Source organism: Phaseolus vulgaris, chromosome 6, assembly GCF_051622355.1.
Source record: "Phaseolus vulgaris cultivar YP4 chromosome 6, ASM5162235v1, whole genome shotgun sequence".
Taxonomy (NCBI): Eukaryota; Viridiplantae; Streptophyta; class Magnoliopsida; order Fabales; family Fabaceae; genus Phaseolus; species Phaseolus vulgaris.
The window spans coordinates 29283693-29310823 of NC_143503.1; the positions used below are offsets into that span (position 1 = coordinate 29283693).

At 30.3% G+C, this 27131-nt stretch overlaps 4 protein-coding genes and 2 non-coding genes across 9 annotated transcripts; 1 reads left to right on the forward strand and 5 right to left on the reverse strand.

Annotated features, from left to right (window-relative positions):
- Positions 1-924: 924 nt before the first annotated feature.
- Positions 925-1775, reverse strand: LOC150027338 (uncharacterized). The gene has a single exon (XM_090303001.1). It carries the CDS (start codon positions 1765-1767, stop codon positions 1123-1125), a length of 645 nt encoding a protein of 214 aa, XP_090159127.1. The 5' UTR covers positions 1768-1775; the 3' UTR covers positions 925-1122.
- An 8066-nt stretch (positions 1776-9841) lies between these two features.
- On the reverse strand, positions 9842-10818 carry LOC137833533 (uncharacterized). The gene has a single exon (XM_090303002.1). The coding sequence runs from the start codon at positions 10810-10812 to the stop codon at positions 10063-10065; it is 750 nt and encodes a 249-aa protein (XP_090159128.1). The 5' UTR covers positions 10813-10818; the 3' UTR covers positions 9842-10062.
- Positions 10819-16242: 5424 nt separating this feature from the next.
- Positions 16243-19648, forward strand: LOC137831950 (uncharacterized). 4 transcript variants are annotated; one of them, XM_068639869.1, is made up of 5 exons: positions 16243-16606; positions 17120-18027; positions 18798-18942; positions 19072-19191; positions 19294-19648. In XM_068639869.1, the coding sequence occupies exons 2-4, from the start codon at positions 17460-17462 to the stop codon at positions 19145-19147; spliced, it is 789 nt and encodes a 262-aa protein (XP_068495970.1). In that variant the 5' UTR covers positions 16243-16606; positions 17120-17459; the 3' UTR covers positions 19148-19191; positions 19294-19648. The 4 variants fall into 4 exon arrangements, with proteins under 4 accessions (XP_068495970.1, XP_068495969.1, XP_068495972.1 ...); XM_068639871.2 differs by lacking the exon at positions 16243-16606 and adding an exon at positions 16790-16860; XM_068639868.1 differs by having other exon boundaries at positions 19072-19648.
- Positions 19649-20191: 543 nt separating this feature from the next.
- On the reverse strand, positions 20192-21287 carry LOC137831951 (cell wall / vacuolar inhibitor of fructosidase 1). The gene is made up of 2 exons (XM_068639872.2): positions 20584-21287; positions 20192-20324 (listed from the first exon to the last, which is right to left on the reverse strand). The coding sequence occupies exon 1, from the start codon at positions 21190-21192 to the stop codon at positions 20626-20628; it is 567 nt and encodes a 188-aa protein (XP_068495973.1). The 5' UTR covers positions 21193-21287; the 3' UTR covers positions 20192-20324; positions 20584-20625.
- A 1283-nt stretch (positions 21288-22570) lies between these two features.
- TRNAW-CCA (transfer RNA tryptophan (anticodon CCA)) lies at positions 22571-22642 on the reverse strand. The gene has a single exon. It is a non-coding gene; the product is annotated as a tRNA-Trp (tRNA).
- A 2392-nt stretch (positions 22643-25034) lies between these two features.
- TRNAW-CCA (transfer RNA tryptophan (anticodon CCA)) lies at positions 25035-25106 on the reverse strand. The gene has a single exon. It is a non-coding gene; the product is annotated as a tRNA-Trp (tRNA).
- Positions 25107-27131: the final 2025 nt, after the last annotated feature.

Sequence of the window (27131 nt, forward strand, 5' to 3'; positions counted from 1 at the left end):
TATATAATGTATTTTATTATTGTTTAGGATTATTCGTTATTCCTCATTTGCCAAAGCTTTTTTGTAGACAGTGAAAAAAAATGAGGGTAATTTTGTGTTCTCCTTGCATTTTCTGGCTCTCATTTTTCCACTTATAGGTGCTTGTGTTATTTTCAATTTTCCATTGGAACGAAGAACACTCACTTGGATACGAATAATTCAAATAATAAAGAAACAATTTGTTGATACTTTATTCAAATTATTAAAAATAAATTTAAGTAATTTGTTGAATATAAAAAAATTTATAATATTTTTGGTTGCTCATCCAAAACGATGGAGACACCATATGATTTTTAAATTAAACCAAAGCACATAGTCATATAGTGTTGATGTAAAATTAATTTTGAAATAAAACAAATATAAACATAAATTACATCCCTTCAAAATTAATTTTTCCGACAATGACCCAACACATACACACTATATTTATTATTAAAAGAAGTGAGTTTCTTAAATTTTAGTAGTTCCTAGTTGAGCAAGCTTTTTATATACCTAGTTAATAAAGAAAGCCATTTAAAAAAGATGAACCGTTTTAGTATTATAAATAAAAAATGAAAGCAAAGCTTCTCCAAGAATCAAATGACCAACATTTTTGCTATAATATTTTTTTTTTTAGAAAATGAACTGTATATGATAATATCCTTGCAATGATGATGTACTATTTTTATTTGATTGAAGATCAAATAAAGTAGTATAAAGAAAAATGGAAGTTTAGAAATAAAAAATCATTTAGTTTACTTTGCAAATCAAATTTCAAATTTTGTTTCTCCTTCAGTCGTGGTAATAAAAGCTCATCTCCTATGATTCACATAACACAATACTCAGCTTATGCTAAAAGACGAGAAGGCAGTGTTTGTGTTTTTTCGGTGGCAACAGAAGGTAGGAAATTCCACAACACATTTTTATTATGAAAAAGCACTAAACGCATACTCGAACGCCGTTTGGAAGTTTGAAAGTAATGAACGCAAGATAAGTGCCCTAAATGAAGAAACAAAGCCAAGTCCAAAAGAAGGTAACAGGAGTATGGAGTAAAAGAAGTAAAGGAGGAAGTAAAGTAGAAGCATTATTTGTAGCATACAAGAGTTACCTCCTCGATCTCAGCACGTTCCACACTCTGCTATTCCTTCCCACGAGGAATGCACAGTGAGCATCAACGGTCGCATAAGCAACTTGATCGTCGCTAAGATGTTTCTTATACCAAGTGCTCATGCTGATCTCGTTCCTCTGCTCCACTTCGTAACCAAGGCATTTCTCTATGATCTTCTCAACCGAATCTTGACTGAGATCGTCATCGTCCTCAGTTTCCGCAAAATACCTCAGATCCAGAGGATCGTGCCACATATCCAAGCTGTGCACCGAATGCTTAAGCTTCCGGCGGTCCGAATGGTTCCAGAATCCGACGAAGATGTTAGAGCTATGGTTCAGGAACGTGTGGAGTTTCCTTGGCACGCTCTTGGCGCGAGCGAGTTGGAAGATGAGGCAGCGGCGGCCGACGCAGAGCTGCAGAATATCCGCCGGAGGATCTGAGCCACCGGGAGTCCACTGGACTCCGAGGCCGACAACAAGACGCTTTAGGAAGACTTTGTGGCGACGGAGGTGGAGCGTGGTACAGAGCCAACGGCGCACGACACCGGCGTTGGCTGTGACGGTTACCGAGACTTGGTCTCCGTCAATGTTGACAGTGTAGGCGTCGTGCCTTTGGTGATGGGTGCGGATGACGGTTGCCATGGTTTGGAAACGTGTGAGAGAAGAAACAGAATGGTGAAAATGATTGAAGGAAAATGTTTATTTATAGTGAGAATTAGCAGCGCCTCTGCATGACTGTGCCACTGCTCAGTAGTGCCTTTGTGGTGTCCGAAACTAAACCGGGTCGCAGTTAATATATTTAATTAAAATAATTTTATAGGATATTTGGATAACAAATTATGTTATCAAAATATTATCATCCTAGTTATGATTACTTAGCAAAAGAATCAAGTCTTTTATGTTTAGTTTGATAAAACAAAAGAGAAAATAATAAATAAAGCAAAATTAAAAATTAGTTGGTTAAAAAATAAGGAAAATTAAATGAGAAGTAAATGAAAATAAAAATAGTTTCATTGAAATAAATAAATAAATGGAAATAAAATATTATTTAATTAAACAAATATATTTTAAATTTATTTATCATGGCTGTATTTGTTTGAACCCTGATTAAAGGGGTTGGGATGACTGAAATATCTTTATAGGCATGATGGAAAATAATATTGCAGACTTCTAATATTAATATTTATGTTTACAAAAAGCTGCAAATATTTATATGATTGTTTGCAAATCACCTTTATCGATTATGTTAATTTAAAATATAAGCAAAATGTAAAATGTTAAAATAATTTTCAAATTTAAAAAAATTTAAAATAATTAAAATATTATATTAGAATGTACAACATTTTCGTATGTTAAATGCAGTGTAGATGGATCCACTTGTATGAATCTTAGTTTTGTCCAGTTACTTCTTTATGCTTCCAAAGTGAATATGTGTTAATGATTTTATAATGTTATTTCTTGATGCTATAGAGAAAGATGAAAATATTACCTAATTAAGAATGATTGCTTAAATTTTAAAATCTCTCGTATATTTAGAGAAAGTAATAAAGTTACAAATAGTTTAATAAATTTGGGTGTGAATTTGAAATAAATGTTTGTTTAGTTTGAAAATATGTCTTTTTATATAAAGTAAACTTTTTTTAGAAATATATTTTCTTTAATAGATGAGTTTTTGATTTTCTCTTCCCACTTATTTGTATTTATTTGTTGTTTATTTAATAATAAATAATATCATTAAAAAACGTATACTTATTAAGATACGAAAATTTGGATATCTCTTTATGAAAAAAATTGGTTGCATTTATTGTTTTGTAATAAAGAAAGAAAAATAGAAGAAAACAGAATTAGAAGTGAAATTGCAACGCCTTTCCTTTGATTGAGGAGTGGTAGAGGAACAATACCCTCTTCATGGCCACTTATGCTATGTGGGATTCATTTTTTCTTTATTAGTTTCTTTTCCGACTCTTCCTTCCAAATCAATATTTTTTTTTATCTTTTGTGCACTTCACTTATATCAAAATATTAGTATTTCGACTTTTATTTACACTAACTAAATTCAAGTTTATTTTTTGCATTCACCGACTTTTTTGTATTGTAGTATCATTTTTTGTTTATTGGTTTCTTTTCTTACTCTTTCTTCCAAATATATAACTCTTTTTCTTCTTTTTTTTTTCTATCTTATTCTCCATCTATTTTTGCACTCGGTTTATATCAAAATATAAGTAATTTGACATCTTTTTCACACTAACTAAATTCAGGTTTTTTTTCACCTTCATCTCTTTTGTCTTTTGGGACACAATTTCTGTTTATCCATATTTTTTTATTCTTCCTTTCAAATCAGTAACTATTTTAATTTTTTTTCCCTATATTATTCACCATATTTTTGTGCACTAGAATTATATCAAAATATAAGTATTTTGATCTCTTTTTCACATTAACTAAATTTAGGTTTATTTTTGTGCCTTCACAGCCCCTTTTGCCTAGTGGGACCAATTTTTTTTTATCCATTTCTTTTTGCACTCTTCCTTCCAAATAAATAACTCTTTTTTTTTCATTCACATTCTCCTCTTTCGTGCACTCGGCTTATACCAAAATATAATTACATGGATCTCTTTTTTGCACTAACTAAATTAAGGTTTATTTTTGCACCTTCATGGCCTCTTTTTCCTTGTGGGACCATTTTTGTTTATCCATTTCTTTCCACACTCTTCCTTTCAAATTCTTTTTTTTTCTTTTCCTATCTTATTCTCCCTCTTTTGGTGAACTAAACTTATATCAAATTATAAGTACTTTGACCTATTTTTCACACTAACTAAATTCAGATTTTTTGAACTAAATGATGCAATTTTATAAAAAAAATTACCACAATGGATAGATTTAAAAAAAAAACATGTGAACAATAAAGGATGCATGATATGAGTTTGAATTTGTGAAAATAAAATTGTTGTACTTGGCATGATTTTATGAGTTTGAATATGTGAAAGTAAGATCAATGCTCTTCGGCATGATTTTAATGTAAGAAGAAAAGTGATATTTGACTAACACGATATTAATTAGTGTTAGTGATTTTTTTTAAGTTCAAATGAAGTTGGACCAACATAACACTACTTTTGTTATTTTTATGTTATACTAGAATCGTGCATTGTTTATATTATTTCTGCATGATATTCTTATAACATAGTGTATTATTTAAACGAAAATAGTTAATATTTTAATATAAATTTTTATATGAAAATATTAATTGGAAAATTAAAAATTAATATTGTGAAAATAGAAAATAAATAAGACCAGTAGGTGAATTTCTTATAAATTATAACTATAATATATATATATATATATATATATATATATATATATTAACAATATAGAAACTTGTAATTAAATGTGAAAAAATTCGAAGCTATAAATTTATGATGAAATGAAGAAGAAGGAAAAGTTAATAATGAAATTATAATATAAATATTGTTATGTTACATTAAGTAATTATCTATTATAACAAGTGTCACAACATTATATTTTTGCTTTTTTATGTTTTTGTGGAGGGTGATGGTCGAAAGAAAGTGAATTGTCATTGTTATTTTTGTTATCATCCTTATTGTCTTATTGGATTTTTGTGAGAGTAACGTGGATTAATAATAATGTGTGAATTTGTATGTAGATGAAAGTGTGAATATAGAAATTTCAAGATAAAAAATATATATAATTGACTAGAAGAAAATATTTAAATCATTATATATATATATATATATATATATATGATAATTGTCAACACTCTTTTTAAAAAAATAAAAAATAAAAATAAAAATAAAACCCACCTCACGTTTCCTCTGCACACCTCGCGATTCACTTACACCACCACAACCCATTTAGGTTTTTGAAACCTTTAGCATCCCCCTCACTCTCCCTCTCTCACTTAGCTCTGCACTTACACTCACTCGCATTTTTTCTCTTTCTCATTCTTCCCTTTTTCTCTGATCCCCACTCATGTTCAACACTGTTTCTCTGCCCCAACACTTTTTGTTCCCTCCATTCTTTTACAAAAGGCTGCACCACACACTGCACCTTTTTTGTCCCCCTCTCACTCATAGCAGCAGCACACACAATCAGGCAAAGCACGCACATATTCTTCCCGTCTCTGCACTCCACGCTCACAGCAGCCTACACATACATAGCACCCCTTCTCTCAGTTTGTTTTTCTCCACGCACCTTGAACCTCTGCCTCATCACTGCCACTGTATCGGGTTCAACACTCAAGGAAAACCCAACCGATAAGAGAAGGAAAAGGTGCATTTGTGGACAGATACCGTTTTGCAATTGGAGTTACATGGGTTTTGGTTTGGTTTATTTGCTGCTTTGCATGAATTCTTTTGAGCCATCTTTTATATTTGCTTTTAAGCGTACCAGAAAATGACTTGCTCTCTCATTGTCTTTATCTTGTTGGTTAGTCATTTTTGGTATCACTTTTTCTTTTCCATAAAAGTAAATTTGCAGGTTTGATGCCAAATTGTGTGAAAAACTCGAAATCTATGTTTGCCTTGTACGGTTACCTGCACAGTTTATGCATTGTTTATTTGTTCATGAAACCATCTTTTTTTTTTGTGTGAATACTTCACGTTTCAGCATGTTCCCTTTTGCCATTTTCAGTTGCTATCTTGTCATTAAACGTTTGAGTTTTATTCTGATGCCAGTGAGTCCCACAGATTTAACTTTAATTGATGAGTGAAGATTTGCCTGGAAATTAAGAAATGTGTACCAGAGCACCACGTAAGAGAAAGACCATTTATTTGCTTTTAACATTCACATGTTTGTGGGCCCCCACACCGTTTTGTTTAATTTGGTGAATTGAAATTTATGTGCATGTGAGTCCACGGTAATGGGAAAGAATAAAAATAGGGCCACGGTTTTTACTGTTTTTGTTCTTCATGCATTAAATGCTTTTCGCACCTCTTGTAAATATTTTCACCCAAACACTTTCATTATTTGCACCACGCTTCTTCTTTCCGCACCGCGTTTTCAAAAGTCTGGGCTCAATCTGCTGCCCATAATTTTGCTATTTGCTACTCATGTTTTTATATGTGCACCACTACATTTCTTTTCAAGTCTGAGCCAATTCAGGTGGCCCAACTGTTTTGCTATATGTCACTCTTTTTCATTTTATACACCCACGAACTCTTATTTCCTAAAAATAACAATATAAAACATTAAAAAATTAAAAATAACAACATTAACCCCCTTAAACTTTATGATCCCTGATTTTCTATTACAAACAAAAATATGGAACATGATACTTACTCATTTGTGCTATTTGTCATGTTTATTTTTAAAACTCTAATTTCAACTAATAAACATGAATATCTACATTCCTTAACTTCCATCATGCAACATTACAAAATCACTATATGTTCCAATAATTTCATTTATGACAATGTTACACGTTATGAAATGAAACAACTAACTCTACAAGCAAACTTAATGGCGGCGATGAGATCATAATTTTGAGAATAAATCTATTGGATTGATCAAATGTCATTGGAAAAGTGGACTTAGGCCTAAGATAGGAGACGTGACAAAAAATCTAGCCAAAAACTTGAACTCTATTTTGAAGAGAGCACGATATGTATTCATTTGTGCTCTTGTTAAGACAACATTTGAAAGAACAAATATTATTTTGTTAAACGGGGCCAAGATTGAGTGCATGTTACAAACAAGGTATCGATATCCTGAAGATATTATTGTCTTATTAAGAAAATATATAACCAAGAAAATTCGTAGTTTGATGATTAGGAGAAACCACTCCCCAACTTTAACTTCAACCTATGTCATACACATTTAAATTAATTGAATGATGATGCGATTGTGGTGGGTTTCAAGTTCTTTGATCGGTTTGTCCTCATGTCATTACTCTTTGTTCGTTTTATCATTATAGCTAACGAATTTCGTTGCTCCAATGTAAAGTCTCCACAATATTTACAAGGTTTGCGAGGTTCAATTTCATCCAATTCAAAATGAGGATTATTGGTGTACTTACATGGAACCAAATTTTATACTTGACCTTATGATGTGATGACACAAATTAGGGGGATCATGTACTCATTGTATCAATATTGAAATGGATAATACAATTATGAATAAGCCAAATAATGTTTGCATTGTCGAAGTAAAGGTCATAACAGAAATAATTGTCTATATAGACAAAACTGGTAGTAAAATCTACTTTCAATTTTCATTATTAATTTTCTTTTTTTTTAAAAAAAATCACTATTGATGCTATCACACAAAATAATCAAACAAATACTAATATATAACAAGATAGAACTAACAACCTAATTTGCATGCTATTTCTAATCAAAATCCTTATAATAATTTCTATATTTTTAATGTATTTTATTTTTGTTATAATTGTTATAAAATTACCATTGATCTTATTTTTTTAATAATTATGAAGATAATAATTTTACATTTCATAAATAATATTTTTATATAATAATTAATATTAACACATTAATATTTTTTTTACATAAAACTACATATATTAATATTAACACAAATAATAAAATAATCGTATGGGGAAGTCGTGTAAATGGATAATGAGTTTAATATAAAAAGAATTCAAGTTGTATGATATTAGCACAACTTCATTTAAAATTAAAAAAAAATCTCGAATAACATTAATTAAAATAATGTGAGTCAACCACAACTTTTTCTTTTATATTAAAATTGTGCCAAATTGATTGGAGTTAACTTTTACAAATTCAATAGGTGTTCTACCTGCACAACTTTTATGTAAGGAAGTTATCCACATAGGTAAAAATTTAAAATGTGTTAATTTCGATAATTTTTTTCCATAATTGCACCAATTTGATTAAAAAGTTTATCTTGAAACTAGATTTACTTTTTGACGCACCAGAAAATAAATTCAAACATGTATTTCTTATAGAAAAAAAATAATACTTGACACTTTAAAAAAAATACACCCATCTTACAACTCACTATAATATATATATATATATTAAAATTTTAATTTAAAAAATAAAATAAATATAATAAAAATACTATTATTTTAAGTTGTTAAGGGAACGTATTTTATTTGGTGGGTGTGAAAATATTACCTTCTTATAACTAATGTATCTTGAATGGATAATCAATTAATTATTTAAGGGATTCATTTATCTTATTATTCTTATTCTTAGATATGTTACAAAATTATCTGAAAATGTAATTGAAACCACCAGTAAGTTAAAATCCAAAATTTAAAAAGTTATTTATAAAGTTATCTTGTGGGCTTATGAGTGTTAGGTAAAATTATGTTTTGGATATTAAAATTAGATATACTTATTTAATAATTTTATATAAACTATTTTTTTATTAATAAAATATATAAAAGGGTATTAAAACAATATAAGAAACTATTTAAATAAAAATTATAATACGAAAATAAAATAAATAAAAATGTGTCATCATTTTTAAGTTCAATTATAAACAACTAAAATAAATATAACTAATATTAAAATAATAAACATAGGAGGATGAGCAAGAAAATTCACGATGATGATGTTAGAAGTACAAAGGAGTCAGAAAAAAAAAACAATAAACATGCAACTTAAGTAAAATTGAAAAAAAATGAATTTTAATAAATACTTTAAGAAAAGAGAATAATTAAAGTACGAAAATGTATTTTTAATCCTAATTTTTGTTAAATTTGATTTTGATCATTATATTGATAAATAATCATTCGACTATTAAACTATGTGATTTAACCTTTCGTATGTTCAAACTTAAAATTTAATTATGATTTTTTATGAACACATAGTTAGAAGAATTTAATGTACACATTTTTATAGAATTTGAAGCAGTATTTATAATGTGAAAGTTTATATACCAAAATTAAATTTTACTAAAAGTAGACGAATAAAAAAAGTATTTTTTCATAAAATTATTATAAAAAAAAGGATAGAAGTTAATGTTTAAAAAAATATAAAAAAAACATTACAAACTACTATAAGAAAAAATATTAGCTATAAATTATAAATATGTTGAAATATGTTTTTAGTTAATAAACGGTTTAAATCGAGTTGAAAGTGCTTATCGGACGTAAACATAATGCTAACATATAATCAAACCCCTTAAAAAGTTGCTAAAACGCATTCCATTGTTACAAATGTCGGTTTGAGTATCCTAACACACGTATCAAATTCCAAGTCCTTTTAACTTCCACTCATATTTCGTTACTATACAAATGGAAATGCTGCCACAATGCAGGGTTAATCATGTTTACTGACAAGTGACATAAGAAAAAAACACACTACAATTATATGTCAATGACACTATATAATATAATAATACGTTTTATTAATAACATGATATTCCCTGAGTAAAGGCATAAACTGCATAATAATCCCCATATTTATGAATAGTAAATTAGGAATCAATCAAAAACCAAAAGAAAATTCCTCCCATTTTCATTAACAAAATATGCATTATTCGATACAAATCTTGTGGTTTTCACTGTTAATTTCTCACTCAGTAATTTGCTTTTAAGAATTTATGACCTAATGTTTTGCAGTTTCGGTTCGTCTGAATACCTCTTTTAGCATTCAATCCATAACACTTTTAAATTTTATTTTATTTTAAAGTGAAAATTAAACCAAAGTTATTAAATGGAATGGACCGTGATGCACAAAAAATGTAGAAACCGATTCTTACACTAACTACATACTCACCTAAAAGACATTTTTCAAAAAAAAAAAAAAGATACAGTGAAATCATCACTCAATAGTCAGTTTCAGTCACGAAAACACAAGCAATTTCAGAGTCACAGCTCATGACCAAAAAAATCAGTCTCATCACCGTAGCAACAGTTGAAATTGACACCACTAGAAGTAAAATTCATCATGAACAATGAAACAAAGCTTCAACGCAATTAAACATTTCAGCATATTATGGAAAGCGTCGGTTACCTGTTCCGTTCTGAAGTTCCCAAACCCTGTTTTTCAACCCGATAAGGAATGCACAGAGAACACGAACCGTCGCAAAATCGATTTGATCGTCGCTAAGATATTCATCACGCCAATCGCTCGCGGTGGCCTCATGCCCTGGATCAATCCGGAAACCAAGAGATCTCTCTATCAGGATCTCCCTAAGCGAAGATATGTTGTCACCGACCTGAGTTTTCATGTACAGCCTCATATCCAGAGGATCCCTCTCCATCTCCAAATTATGCCTCGAATTGCTCAGCCTCTGCCGATCCCATATGTTCCACAAGCCGACGAAGGTGTACGAAGGATTGAGGAGGAACGTGCGGAGTTTCTGCGGTACGGCTTGCGCGCGAGCGAGTTGGAAGATGAGGCAGCGGCGGCCGATGCAGAGCTGCAGAATGTCCCCCGGAGAATGTATGTTGGCGCCTCTGAGAGTCCACTGGACGCCGAGACCGACGACCAGGCGGTTGAGGTGGACGAAGTAGCGGCTGTTGTAGAGCGCTGAGGTGAGCCAATTTCGCACGACGGAGGCATCAGCTGTGATGGTGACGGAGATTTCAATTCCGGAGGTGTGGATCTCTTGCAGCAAGCGGTCGAAGATTACGTTTTCGGTGGTGGTGGTGGTGTCAGTGTTAGTGTCAGTCTCCATGATTGTGAAACTTGCGCGGGAAGAAACAAAGCGGGTAACAGATATATCTGCTTGCAAGATCATGCAGTACGCTGAGCAGTTATCTTTCCGATGAGTTCCCGCTCTAAATTAAACCGATTTAAAATATATTATTATATTCGCATCGCTTAATTATTGTCACACACATCTTAAGTGTTAAAAATATGCTTAAACAAACTTTGAAAATATTTTATTATTGGACCAAGGAAGGGATGCATAATTTTTTTAGAAATGTACAGTTTTTTTTTCTATCCTAGAGGAAATTTTAACAAAATAATGCAATTTTGTAACGACTTTTTGAGAATAACCGTATTCGAAAAATATTATAAAAATAAATAAGTAATTTCGAGCAACGCTTGTGATGCCCGATAAAAAAGTTGTCATGTGATTTTATGATTTTCTTTGTAAAAAATAGTGTGACGAAGTCGTGTGAGCACGACTTTTATTAATGTAAATATGCAGTTTTTCTTTTCTTAAAAAGTGAAGTCGTTAAAGATATATGATGATTTTAGTTTAAAAAAAATACACATGAGTCATGTATGATTATAATAATTTTTGTGTATTTTTTTATATTGAATGTGACGCTTTTAGTTTTATTTATTTTTTATTTTCATAAAAATATAAATTTTGGTTTTTAAGAAAATGTCTAAAATATTTGTGGTGTCATAAATTATAAATAATTTTTTAAAAATATTAAAAATATTAGATCAATTAGTTGAACTAGGATTTATAGACTATTAAAAATCATAAATATAGCGATAATTTGGACAATAACATTATTATTACACATCAGTGAATAAATAATCTTTGAGATGTTGTGTTGTGTCACATGATGTTCTTCTTTGTCTTCCTGGTTATCCTTTTAACTCTTGTTGGGTAGAAATGTTAGGAGATGACACGGGTGGATTGTCATCGTCATTGTCTTCGGTTTCATTGTGCTTACTTCTGGACCCCTGACAAAGAGATTTGATGGACCAACAAAAAAATTTGGTTGTGATGGAAATGTTGAGTAAGTGAAAGGTAGTTGTTGGAACGACAATTGAGATGACATATTGTGGGGTTGATCCATATATTCGAACAAATAAGTTAGTTAAATACCTGGCGTAGGTCATGGTTTGTGGAACGAGAACTAAAGATAGACACGATATTACACACATGTCATTATTATCTATAAGATATCACAATCTTACTAAGAAAAAATGAACAATATTTCACTATGTGTTTTGTGCAAAGGTTTAATCGATAAAATTTAGAGTTGATGTTCAAGAGATAGTCATCCTCCAACATGTCATATACAGTTAGATTAAATTATTGATGGTATGATTGTGGGCACTTTCAAGCTCTTTGATATCCTTGTTTTCACTTTATAATCGTTTGTTTTTGTCATTTATAGTTGTTGACATTTATATATCTTGTGTACAACCTCCACACAATTAAAAAGGCTTATGAAGTTCAATTTTATCCAGTTTAAAATGAAAATTATTAATATATTTATACGAGACCATATTTCATTCCTGACCTCCACATGCACTACAAAGAGTTAAGAAGATCAACCTTTACTCGTTTTTAGAATGAAATAAATTAGTCAAATTATAATAAGCCAAAAAAATGTTTTTAGTATCGTAATGAAAGTCACAATACAAAAAAAAATGGTTCATTTAAACACTAAAATATCATGCTTTGAAATATTTATTTAATTACATCATCTTGAAGTTTTTATTATATCATCTTATTTTAGTGAGTAAAATTTAGTATTTATATTTATTTTAATTTTATACATTTATTTAAATAAAATACATGTATTATTATTATTTTTATATATTATATAATCTATAATTTCATTCACATTGATATTGATATTAGACAACGTACAAATTTATGAATACATAAATTTTAATTCATGAAAAAACCACAAGTAATCTTACATTCTATTATTTAATAGAATTAATTTTAACTCGAAAAATATAATTATAACACTAGATAACTTTTACATATATAATTTTATTAAAATCTATTTTATAATATGGGTTTAATTCAGAAAGTAATTTAAGTACAACATTTTTTTCCATATGTATTTTATTTTCCATAACCTACATGTCATTTTACAATACTTTCATTTTAGAACATACATTTTATTTTTTTAATTATTAACACATTAATACATTTAAATATGTGAAACAACAAAATATTTGTAATTTATATCACCAAAAAATGACATTTTTTTCTTTTAAACAAAAGATTATAATTTTACGAAAATTTTAAAAAATTGAACTAAAATGTTATAGGATATGACAACTTCAATGTAAAAAAATACACGAAATTCTCACAACTTTTATGTATTTTTGTATATTGTACCGTCATACCAATTTTTTTTTTAAAAGAAGCTTAACAGTATATTTACATTGATAAGAGTCATGCTTATTGAACACAATTTCTTCATACCATTTTTCACAATGAAAGGTCATTAGGGCTCCTGATGACTTTTTTTTGTAATTTTTTCAAAGGAACGGAAGTCATTTTGTGGATCAGCTTTAGAAAAGTGAACTTTTGCTCATTGTGCACAACTTACCAATTTCAATAATATTATTTAAATCTATCCATTATCGTAAAATTGATACAAAATTACACAATTGTGATAAAAATTTATTTGTTCAGTATCATAGTAGACTTTAATTAAAACATTAATTTTTTTATTTATTTATAAAGGCGTGATCAAGGGAAATAAGGTTCCAATTATGTATGCTTCCAAGTCTAGGACTAGTGATATTCTTACCAAAATAATGTTTTTTTATCTTAAGATTGTGTTTGGATCGAGGAGAATATTTGAGGAAGTGAATGTATGAGAATTTGAGAGAAAATTGTGAAGAAAGTTAGTGTGTTTGGATTAGAGTATGTTAGAGTGGATTTTGAGGAAAATTGTTTGTGAGTTATGTGATGATTGTGAGAGATTTTTTAATTTTTTTAAAAGGTGTAAAATGTAAGTTTACAAATTTAATCTTGTATTTAAAAATATTTAAATAATGAAATATGAGGTATTGTTGTGTAGTGTTGGAGATAACTGTAATACCCACATCGACTAGAGATTAGAACATTTCATTGTATATAAGTGGGTGCAAACCTCACCCGTGAGCCGATTTTATGGGGTTGAGTTAGGCTTAAAGTCCACTTCGTAATATGTAGATTTGAATTAATTAAAATATTATAAATTATTTTCAATACAGTTGAATAATTATTTTCATAAAAAATACGAGTTACTTAATATTGTCAAAATATGAAAAAAATTGTAAAAATAATATTATCTAAACATATACAAATTTACCGTTATATTTATTTATGCATTTTGAAAGTTTTTTTTTAATTCATTAAATTAGATTGTATGTAGATACATAACTATGTAGATATTTTAGAGGACATTTTTAATGAAAAAATATTATATGTCGAGTGAATTGTACAAAAAAATTATTTGTAAATAAAATAAAATATATAAAACAAATTATGAAATATCATACAATAAGATGGAAAAATAATAAAAAATGGTATTATTATTTATATTATTGCATGAGTGACACATATATTAATAACCATTCCTTTTTAGTCATTGTTGTGTCATCACAACCTAATATATTATTATTAGTTATTAATAATTAACACAACTTTTTTTAACCTTCCAATTGATTTGAACGTTTTCTTCTCATACCTAAATTATTACCCAACATAGTTTGATTCAATAAAACCTTTTATGAGAGCATCTTTAGTATACCAACTAACACTACCATAAACTAAGACTCTTCCAAGTTATCCTTGAAAAATTCACTTAAGAACTTGTTAATATGTTCTCCCAAGATTGGAGAAGAACCTGTTAACAGTGCTCACAACATAGGCTATATCAAGGCGCATGCAGACCATGACATAAATAACAAAACCGACAACGTTAACATACAAAAAAACTGTCCATATAGTGTTGTTTCTCCACCATCATAGGAGATTGCTAATCACTCAACTTGTTTGTCAATACAGGTTTTAAGTTTGTCATACAAAACTTATCAAGAATTTTTTAGATAGGTCTCCTGAGACAAGTATAAATGCTTAAATCACATTGTTTAGTGATCTCAATCCCCAATATCCTCCTAGCAATTCCAAGGTCTTTCATTTCAAACTCGTTCAATTCAATTTTAACCTTCAACACTTATTGCTTGCTAATAGAATGCCATCTATATACAAGAACAATACAACAAATTTATCTTTGGTTAAAAACTTTAAATACACGCAAGTATCATATTTGCTAGGTTAAAAACCAATTCTTGCAATGAACTCATCAAATTGCTTCACCACAAGAAAATAATTAAATAGAAATCAATTTTAAAGACAAAAAATGATTAATTGCTATATTGACTAAATTAGATACTATTTTAGAGAATAAAAAAATTATTGATATTTAAATTAGTTTCTATTATTGATAAATAGTTTCTAAATAAAATAATTTAATTTATAAAAGTAATAATATTTTTATTATTTAATTAAACATTAATTAGTTAATTAAAAACTTAAAAAAAGCACAAATAAAACTCAGATTTTCATACCGAATCAACATTTTCCGTTAGTTTACGGTAGGCCAATAATGGTAGTAACATATCATGTAACATTTGTTATCTTTAAACACTATTAAATTTTGTATAATATATTAAAATGATATAATTATTTACTTTTTTTAATTATTAAACATATAAATCTATATAAATGATAAAACTTAAAAGAAAAAAATTATTATTTTAAAGGTCTTATTACAAAATGTTTTTAAATAAATAACTAATTATGTCGTATTATTATATATATATATATATATATATATAATCGATATATTATCGTGATAACATAAAAAAAATCATAATTACTGCAATCAATCTATTAATTCTATAAAGATGTTACAATAAAATAAGTTTCCCAGTAGTCATATGAAACTTTCATACTGACAAATCGAAGTTTTTAAAAGTATTTCTAAAGGTAAACATGTCAATGATTTATATTTGGGATGGTGATACTTTCACACCACAAATAGTAAATCACACTCACTTAACATACCAAAATATTATTTTAATTATATTTATTTTATTTTTTTAATTAAAATATTATTATATTACTATAATTAGGCGTCAAAAAATATGTTATTTACTATTTGAGTATTAACAAAAACTTTTCCTTATTTTAATGTCAATGATTTATTTGGAATGAAAGTTAAAGACACAAATATTCCAAAATTCCATATTCTGAAGCATGACTGTAACGGAATAGTAGCCTAGTTAATTAAATAAAATTTTAAATCTTTTATTAAAAAGATTTATACACATTCTACAAGGATACAATTAATTTGTACGAATAAAGTTTAAGACATTGTAATGTAATGAAGTAATTGAGTTGGTTAAATAGAATGAATGAGTTAGTATAAATTTTGTAACGTTGGATTGTGATAAACATTAAAAAGTGACATAACAGAGGGAAGCATGAGTGGGGAAGAAAAGTGTAAACAGAAGGACAGAAAAGAGTACATGGGAGGGGCCACGGTGTGAAATTTGGAGTTGCCAACTGTCCACAAGTGTTGTCTATATTGGCTACATCACCTCCTCAATCTCCGCGCTATAAATATACTGTTTTTGAAGACAGCACATACCATGAAATCAAGAGAGGGATCTTTGTTTGAAAAAATCTAAATCTTGCTATAATTTTGGCTCATTTTCCCTGTTATCTCGCCATCAATAGTATTTCTTCATCCCGTATCTCTCGCTTGCTGTAATTACAAACTATTCCGCCATTGGATCTACCCTTCCTTCCCCTTCCGGCAAAGGTATTCTTTCCACTTTTTCTTTTCTTCTCTGTTTACTTCTTTGTATTATATTATTGTTCCTGTCATGGCTGTGACTACTTTAAAGTTGTTGACTTTCTTCGTTTTCATGGGTGCCCATTTTTAATCATATGTGGTTGCACGTTGCTGTGTAAGTTTATATATATGTAATGTGGGTATTAATGTATCAATATATTTTCTTCTGGGGTTAATTTGTTGTGTTGGCCTTGCTTCTCTCCTGGCTGAGAACCATTTATGTATTTTCCTTGCTTAGATTACCCCCACTCTCTTTTGTGCCCTAAAGTGTTTTATGTTTCTTCTTTCTTATCTCAATGATTGCTTTTTTTGTCTGTTCTGTTTAAAAGTTTTAATAGGGGCTTTGGGTTGCTTAAAGTTGTATCATTTGGTTCACCTCTTCGTACCCCTAAAAATGTTAAAGGGGAAATCGATTATAGTAAGATTGTTAATTTGGTTAGGTTCACCTGATTGAATTTTTGTATCTAATTTGTGATGCAGGGTCTGTCTGTTCCCGGGATTTCGTTTTTTTGTCTTCAGATCTTGGAGTGGTATTGCTTGTGGAAAATAGACCCTTGGAAGGAAGAGAAATTTTTTTGGTGGTTAATAATTACTTGATTATTGCTTGGATCTGTGCAATGTATGAAAAAGTCAGAGAAGCAGAAAAAGTATCCGAATTGGAGTTCAGTAGCAAGCTGTCTTCTTCATGATTTACGATCAATTAAACCCTTAGTATGATGGGTCGAGTTCAAGCATTGAATTTGTGTCCGCAATTTCGAGTATATTTGTAATTTATAGGATAGCAAACAAGGAGAAGTTAGATTGGCTTTGTGGTTTTTGGATGGATAAGAAAAGTGTAAAGGATACCGTAGTTGATCTTGAAAGTGGATTGCCTCTAATTGGAGATGATGCAAAGAAAGCCTCTACACGAACTGGTGCAAAACAAGGAAAGACATTATTTGCTAAGTTTTCTGGTGAGATTTTTGGAGGTTCAGTTAAAGATGATGTGCCAAGTTTATGCCGCAATGAATCAAGCCGCAATGAATCAAGTGTTAGTGAAGTTTCTGCAGATTTAATGAAAGTAACAAGCAAGCCATTGATGGGGAAAGATTCGGCGAACCGTGCACAGCAAACCTTAACGAAGGAGAAACGGAAAAAGGCCTGTAATAAAAAGGCTCCGAAACCTCCAAGACCTCCACAAGCTCCTTCATTGGATGCAGCTGACCATAAGCTAATCAGAGAGATATCTGAACTTGCCATGTTGAAGCGCGCAAGGATAGAGCGAATGAAAGCCTTGAAGAAGATGAAAATGGCTAAATCATCGTCACGACCATCATCGCCTTCCAATACCAGCAGCCTTTTGGCTATGGTTATCACTGTTCTCTTCTTTGTTGTGATAATATTCCAAGGTAACATTTAGGATAGAAGTAGATTTTCCATGCCTATGGCTATATTATAAGCATGTATTACAACATGTAGGAGGGGTTTAGCATTTTCATTGCTACCTAAGCCGGGCAATTCCTGATTTTCAGATTAATACTTCAGTATTATTTTGTGATAAAACTTCCATTTAAAGCATGGTTCTTTCAGACTTCAAGACAATTGTTAACTTACTAAAAAATCTTGAGGAACCTGTGAACTGTTTTAGAAATATTTTCAAGAAATTTTTTGACATACTCTACAGAACTTGTTTCTTTTCCGCATTATGTACTGCTCGTGGATTTTATTCTTCTGGCTAACCAGAACAGCTTGAGAACTTACCTTTTAACTATGGTTGCATGTACTTTTAATACATTCGTATCTTGATGAATCTGCTTAGTTTAGATCTAAATAAATCACCCATTTCTCCCAACTAGTTGCTGAGACAATGATGGTCAATTGATCATGATTTTGCTTTCTCATTCCAGTTAACTGGAGTCAAAACTGTTCAAATTTCCCCTTTTTTTTAATTTGTTCCCAATTATGGGCAAAAGGGTTACAAGTATTCAACAAGGCCCTCCGCTGTTCAGTTTCCTTTCATCTCTATATTTTGATAATAATTAAACTTCCTGAAGTTATTTTTAGTGTAAGTTAGAGGGTGATGTAGATGGAATCAAAATACTCCCAGTGGTCATGTTTCTTTCATATTGACAACATTTTGGCTCTCTTGATTTTCTTTAATAAGACGTTCCTTTTGCAGGCATGCCATCTAGAACAAGCTCAGTGGCGAGTTTCCAGGGATCTCCTATATCTACGGGAGAATCAGAGGGTGGTTTAATTTCAGTTGAGTACCAACCCAATCCTTCTGCAAGCGACTCAAATGCTCCAGGTTCTGAATCTCAAAAGTAAGCTCAAATGCATCATACCACACATAATTTTAACCATTCTTTAGTCTCATCAAAACACATTGCTGGTTTTTTTCCTCAATGTCAGTTTTGCTCATTGATGGTATTGGAAAATGGTACACCTTGCAGTTTTATACAGCAGGTGGCCGGTTCAGATTTGCCTGAAACGAGAAGAGGTTCTCAGGATAATGCACTTCTATCATAAAAAAGAATATCATTTTCCTGTATTTAAAGAAAAAATGTCAAACGGTACTCTTTGTCTTGACTTTCAGAACATATATTTCTTTATATATTGGTAATTTATCCCTTTTATGTATATTAATGAATGTTGGGGGTGAATTAAATTACCAGAACGGTGCTGCTAGCGTTTTCCATTGCCTTGGGCCAAACACGTGTTACTTTTCAGGTCAGCAACTTTCTGTTGCTTATTCTCGATGAAAATTTGAGTTGGAGATTTTGCTTTTGAAGCCGCGACGAAGCTATGAATGATTCTATTTATTTGTTCTGGTTTCTTTTTTTGTCACTAAGATAACTGGTATGTAATAACGTGCTTTTTTGTGACAAATATTTTACGTCCAACAAGCACATTTCAGAACACAGGGGGCTTCATCAAGTACTTATCTTGTCAGAAGGAAAATTCTGGTTCAGCCGTGTGGCACTCTAATTTTCAATTAATAATAAAAAAGGTGTCAGGTGTGGCTCTGTATATGTGATTCCAATTGACTTTTATTAGCATGAACACGTGACATTGCTTCATATGGAATCCCAACAAGAAAAATAAAGTAAAGTTTAACTTCAAATCGAAGACGTTTAACGTGCACAAACTTGGACTTCTTTTGAATCAATGGCTAGAAATTAGGATGAGCTAGCTGTATTAATCAGTTTTATAAGTTATAAAGTTGGTTTCCCAAAAATGTCAAATTACTACAATCTGTGTTTGAAGGAAAGTCCTTTGTTAATTCAGGTCCAATTACATGGCCACACAACTTGAGAAACTGTAAAATAAAAAACGCAAGAGTATAGAACAGTTTTTTTTTATCTTTGTTTTAAGAAACTGTATTATATTTTTTTTCTAGATAAAGAAAAGATATCAATCAAACTGACCTTATTTTCATGAGTAACGTATGTTTTTATTATTCTCCGTATTTGCATTTTCCTGAAACCAACTTTTGACTTGTACACACTAAATCTCCTCCATTCGTTTTCCTCTTGATGAAGAATGAGCAACAAATAAGAGGACTGATTAGCCATCAAACAAGAAGTCAGGGGCTAAAAGTTAAATAATAAGAAACAGAGCACGATGTTCTAAGTTTGTTAGGTCCTCATCTCTTACGAAGCTTCCTCAGATACATAGGACATTGACAGTTGCGACAGCTCTCAATCTGTGCAAGAAGAAAATTCCGAAAGAGTGAAAAAAAAATGTTATTGGTTTTTGCCTAACGTGAGTTGCTTTCATATGCTTGTTGCACAGAACTTTGTTTGTGAAGAAGTAATCGTATGGTTTATAAAGAGCTGCTTCAAAGTACACATACAATGAATTGATGAACCATAGATTATGCAAAATCAACCATTAAATGCCTTTACTCAATAAGAATAATAAGAGTACTACTACTAGTATTGTACTATACTAAGTGCTATTACCTACAACTGCAAGCAATGGAACACAAAAGAGAGGTGAACAAATCAACCCTTTAGTAGTAGTTTGATTATAGCCGAGGCTAGATCCACTAGCTTCTGCACAATGTCGTTTCTTTCCCCCAAGGGTGCCTGAGTTGTGCCAGAGAATTTCTTGTCGCAGCTACTCACTTCTTTGAGAGCATCAGAAATGCAGTAACTGGCAAAGCCAAAACGGCCTTGGCTTATAGCATCAGCAGCTTGTGGGAGAATGTATTTGACAAGAGGGATATATGACTCAGCACAGAAGGCCAAGGCTTGCTCCAACTCCCGGTCTGGGGTCTGCTTGAGCAGGCCTTCGATGTAACTCAGTGTGTCAGTTGCATTTGCCACAATGTTGTTCACCATCAAAAGGGCCACCCCTTTGAGATCAGGTTTTGAACTCAGAGGGTTTGAGTGCAGGATGGAGCTGCAAAGGTCGTAAAAGGGTGTTTTTTTGCATATTTGGTCTACCAAATCGCCATCCCCATCTTTCCATGGGAAAGTTGGTTGGGATAGTGTGAAGGGAACAGAAATAGAAGCAAGAAGAAGAATGTGAATTGCAAAAGAAGACACACAGCTTGGGATCTTCTTCATTTTCTCTTGTGATGATGGACAGGGAATGAGAATGAGAATGGTCTAGGCTCTCTCTTGGCTCCTATATTAGGGTCACAAAATGATCACTTTGCCAGTCCTTGGGAGTATATACCCCTCACATGGGAACAGAGAGAAATGGATGTCTAATTGACTAAAACAAAAGGTAAAGACAGGTGTAAGAATTGTAGTGTAACAGGGTTCTACAAACATAGTTTATTGATCAAAAGTTTAATATTCAAGACTTTTATATGTAAAGAAAACACATTAAAATAAGACAAATTCTTAGATTGATTTCTATATCTCAGAAAGATTAACTCTATTTTTTTGTAAGTAAATAACTTAAACAAGATAAATTTGTTGTTTAAAGTGAATTAGGTCATGGTTCACGGGTGTCTTATTCACTTGGCTTTAAATGGTAAATGCCACGTCTTCTTTTGTGTCCCCTACTTTACCACAAGAAGCCAAACTTGAGAACTTTCTAGAGTATGCTCTTTTCATTGAACACTTCTTTTGGAACTAAAGAAGGAAGAGAGAGCCTAAGACAGACACGACCACTGTTTTGCAAGCAGATTTCATTCATTAAAAACAAAGCGGCTCCATGTTTACGTGTAATAAACCAGTTTTTCTGTTTTTCTAAGATCGAAGCAGAATCATTAAGTAGGGCACCAAAGACATCTGCTACTTAACAAGAGCAACCCATGTTGTTGTCTGCTTCTCTCCTAGAGACTTTCAATTCTTGTTAGTTTCTAACACATTTAAGCTATTGTCTTGTTTACATGAAACAATTGTTTCAAATAAAGAAACTTTAACTCTACCATGGAGGGTGCACTAATTATGTATTCTCAACTTCAATATTAACATTATTTCATTTTATTCCTTAAAACTTTACATCATTAATTAATAAATCAATAAAAATATACCTACAAATAAAAAAGTGTTTTGGAGTGATATCATAAAATAACATTAATTAAATTTATGTACAATTAAATTCATCATGTATCAACTCTGTGCTTACATTTAAGTCCAGAATGCTATAATAGTTTACTTTTATAAGTTAAATTTAATTTATATACATTAATTTGCAAAATCTTTCTATTATGTTAACTTCTTCAAACAATTATTTTAATTTGTAAACAAAATTTATTTATCTTATAGATATTTATAAAATTCTTCAAAAAAAATGGTAGTAGATTTGTTAATTATTGGTACATAGAAAATTTGGCTGTCCTTCCTTCTGCAGGTGAGATTCCATTTATTAACAACAAAACTCAAGCACCATCTTCAATATATATTAAAAAAGTGTGTTGCATAATTAGAACATCATCATGAGTAAATGTAAAAAAAGCATTTTAATAAAAATAAATGAGAAACGGGAATTTGAACCCGACGTGAATCGAACACGCAACCTTCTGATCTGGAGTCAGACGCGCTACCATTGCGCCACGGATCCACTTATATTGGACAAACATTTATTTAATATACATATATAATGTAATAAAGACTATTAACCAATGGCATTGATCTCTATACACTTCATTTTCGTTGAATAATTCTTCTGCATAATCGTTTATATTTGGATAATTTATTAATGACACGGGACACGACATTATAAAATAATTAGACATGATATAATAATTAATTTCTACTTTTTGATAATCATGAATTTTTATTGTAAAACAAAAATTAAATAAAAAAAAGTGGCAGGTCTTTTATAAAACGGTTGAAAATCAAGTTATTTTTTAAAAATGAAGATACACACAAAGAGGCGATTTTAGTTAATAAATATGAAATCAAATTACACTGGCATTGCAATAGGTTCAAAATTATTTGCTTAAATGTGAAGACAATAAATAATTATACATTATATATTAATTAATTTCCACTTTTTCGACAATCAAAAAACTTCATGGCATCATCCAGAGAACTTTCTCCACCACTTAACTCTTGGGAATATCTTCTCTGTACACATTCATCTTATTTACCTGAACTATAAAACGTGAGATATAGTTATACAAATTTTGAACCGGACATTATATACTTTTTTGTGTTTTCTTTGGTGAGATTTATCTTTGATTTTAGGGCTTTCTCTACTTTCTTGTAGGACAACTTTAAGGTATCACATCTTGCAAAATATTGAGTAGTCCACTCGTTTAGTGAATCTTTGATAATGCTAGTTGATCTTTCCTTAGAGTGATATGATCAACTCCTTTTTGTAATTCCAATTTAATAAAGCTTCAAATATTGTGAAAGTTTCTTAATAAATAAAATCAAATTTTTCATTTAGATTGGGTTGAACCATATAATGTTATAACTGATTGTCATTTTTCTCCAAAACATAATTCAACTACACTTTTTAACACATGGAGAACACTCTTTTTTCTTACACACTCAAATCTTCTTCACTCACTCTGAGTATCACATGTCTCTCTCTAATTTTGATGCCAATTGTTAATTGAATATGTTGTAGGGATTAATGGGTGTAAACTGAAGGTTAGAAGAAGGTTAATAAAGGAGTTTATACATAATGCAGTACATATCATAAAAATGTCTATATTATATTGGAGTGCAACAATGTTGATAAGACCAATTGGGCAGAACAAAAAAAAAATGCAATAGAGAGTGATACAATTGAGAAGATATATAACAGTGGAATACACTGTTGAACATAAGAAAAGTCAATGGTGAAGTGAAGTGATAATCAGTAGAGATAACTGGTGATTAATAAAAAAGACATACTATAAGATGATTGCAATGATAAAGTAATAGTAGAAATATCTCAAAGAAGAAATTACAAAAAAAATGGTTGATTCATGCTGTTTGTCTCAGTCCCATTTTTTACTTTCTTCAAAGCTACCACTCTACTCACTATAATCCTTTTTGAGAAAGAATTATAGAGTTTATACACCTTTGATTCCTCAATAATTCCGAGTAAAACACACCTTAAGCTAGAAAGCACATGTGTGTTGTGTTGCTCCATTTCTTCAACATAAGCCATTAGCAACATGCATTCTTGACTCTCCACTTGACTTTCTGGTCTCTACTGGAACAAGAAGGTTTATGCAGATTGGTGCTTCAAGGGTTGTCATGGGTAGAATGGTACGGGTTCGATGCATCAATTTTGCTTCTGGTTATGCTGAATATTAGTTTTTTGGCCCATATCAGTAGCTTCTTAGCTTCTACAGTAACAGTGTCTGTCATTGCTTCTTTCTTAGGTTCTACAGTAACAGTGTCTGGTATAATGTGCCTCTGGTGTGTGCTCTTATATCTGTTACTTAGCTTTATTTATTTATTTTGGTTATTCTTTTCCTTTGTATCCTTTGGCCTTGCCTTTGGTAATTGTACTTTGTTATTTGTTACTTCTTATACATATTTTATATATTATTTTGTCATTTGGTGATTTCCCATCAAAATCTCCGAAGTGACCTCAACAACAAAACCACTTGCTCCATCCACCTACAAACTTGAGATTTCGAAGTTTTAAAGCTTGAGTACTTTGTAGTACATCAACTTCTAAATTTTTGGTAATTGCTAGTACATACTTCAGAGGCTCTCTTTCTCCATCTTCTTTTATAAGTCGGTTGCATGTGTTCACTTTGATTTGATTTTCACAAACTTATGATAAGTGACGCATAAAACTGTTTGGATTGAAACTATTCCTTTTTAGAAAAACTAACCACATGAAATTTTAAAAGTTATTTTATTAAATACACGTGCATGTCTTAAAGTTTATATAAAAAATTAGTATTATAATCTAATAAATAAAAACTAGTTTAATTTATGTGATTTCAGTTTAACAGTTTTTGGGGTAAAAAATGGCCAAATAAAAAAGGTGAAACGGGAATTGAACCCGACGTGAATCGAACACGCAACCTTCTGATCTGGAGTCAGACGCGCTACCATTGCGCCACGGATCCACCAGTGATATAATTATTCTTCATTCCTAATCTATAATCAAAATTCAGAAATTTAGTGGGAAATATCATTCTCTGATGATTCAAGAAGATGTCGCAGACAACAGGCACTGCACGGTTAAAGTAATGAAATTTAGTGTTTATAAGAAGTTATTAAGTGAAATGAGTTAAAGAAAACAGCAAATAAATTTCTTATATACATATGCATAAATAATTCAATGATGAGTTAACACATTCATAACCAAACATGTTAATTAATATTTGTAATTAATTAATGAAGATGTCAGCTTAGGATTATGATGATGCAATATAAGTATATAATATAAATTGAACCACATTGATGATCAACTACGCAAAGAATTTCTACATTGTGATAAATTATGTGACCTGTTTATGTTTATGAGCTTTCATATTATGGCAAAAACGAGTTGTTAAATTGACTTTTTTTTTATTATAAAGCCCTTTTTTTCATTTTTATAATATTTTATATTAGAGAAAATACAATGATTAAATTGAAACATGTTTACTTTATTTAACTATAAAATAATCTTCATTTTTAATATTTCGCACTATAGAAAATAAAATGATCAATTTTGATATTTTGTCATAATAACGGTGTAGAATTTAAACAAACAAATGAAATGGTAAAATCTTTACCGTAACTAATTCTCATAATTATAATGGGTAAATCTTTAACTAATGAATTGATAACTAATAGTCATAAGTCAGAAATACTTTTTATCTTACCCTTTAATGCATGTTCAACCATTTTTAGTTGAAGTTATATTGAAATGTAAAAACAATTTAAATTTATATATATATATATATATATATATTTGGAGTTGGGTTCGACAAATTTTTCCTATTTCTCATTTCTCTAATAAGTATGATTTTATCTCTTTTATTAAGAATGATGATAGTCCTTTGGTTAAATTGATTAAGCTTGTTGTGATAACTTATTCTATTTGGATGATATGACGTATAAAGAATTATGCTCGTTTTTAGGATAAAATTGAGGTTTCTATGAAAATTTCAGTTATTAAAGATTTAACTTGTCTAGTTGGTAATTCGTCTAAAACTTCAATTAAGAATGATATGTTGGATTTCAATGTGATAAAGTTTTTTTTGTATTAATATTTGTACTTGTAAAGTTATTCATCCTCTTCCTGTGAGTTTCCTTCACAAGGCTGGGTTAAAATTAAAACTGATGGGGCTGCTAGGGGATATTCTGGTCTTGCTACTTATGGATGTATTTTTCGTGGGAGTATGAGAGAATTTATTAGAGCTTTCTCTGCGTTTCTTGAAGTTCAGACTGTTCTGGTTGCTGAGTTTTATGGGATTATACATGCTTTGGAGGAAGCTCAAAAGATATGGCTTATAATGTATGGTTGGAATGTGATTATGGTTTGTGTTGCGTTTACTACTAGGATCAATGTTCCTTGGATGCTTCGTAATCGATGAAATACTTGTCTTAATTACTATGGAAAAATCAGGTTTAGGGTTAATCATAAATTTTCGTGAAGGGAATTCATGTACTAATAAGTTGGCTAATTTATGATTTATTTATAGATAATCTTTTCATTGGTATAATAGGCTACCATCTAGTCTAGTATTAAAATTCTTTATGAATAGGTATAGTCTACCTATGTATCGTTTTTGTTAACATATGGGTTTTGGTCTGGTTCCTCTATATTTTGTATTTTCTATCTTTTTACTTTTTTAATAATATTTTTTTCATGCGATGACAAATGATTGTTGCTTGAGGTGTCAACATAGCTGAGGTGTCAACATAGCTGAGATGTCAAGTTGCATAGTGATGCCTAACATGAAAGCTTTTATTTAGAAAAACAATTTAAATATAATAAATTGAAATAATACATTCAAACCAGGGGTGGTCATGGCAAAATCCAATCTATATTCAATCCAAATCCAAATAGATGGATTTGATTTAAAATCCATATCCATTTTAACTAGAATAAATTTATTTGAATTTTTTTAAAATCCATTTAAAGTGGATTAAATCTAGAT

Coding starts and splice junctions, on each gene's coding strand:
- LOC137833533 (XM_090303002.1), bottom strand. CDS start 10,812: ATGATCTTGCAAGCAGATATATCTGTTACCCGCTTTGTTTCTTCCCGC.
- LOC137831951 (XM_068639872.2), bottom strand. CDS start 21,192: ATGAAGAAGATCCCAAGCTGTGTGTCTTCTTTTGCAATTCACATTCTT.
- LOC150027338 (XM_090303001.1), bottom strand. CDS start 1,767: ATGGCAACCGTCATCCGCACCCATCACCAAAGGCACGACGCCTACACT.
- LOC137831950 (XM_068639868.1), top strand. CDS start 17,460: ATGGATAAGAAAAGTGTAAAGGATACCGTAGTTGATCTTGAAAGTGGA. Junction 18,028..18,797: donor TGTTGTGATAATATTCCAAG/GTAACATTTAGG, acceptor TTCCTTTTGCAG/GCATGCCATCTAGAACAAGC. Junction 18,943..19,071: donor CCAGGTTCTGAATCTCAAAA/GTAAGCTCAAAT, acceptor TACACCTTGCAG/TTTTATACAGCAGGTGGCCG.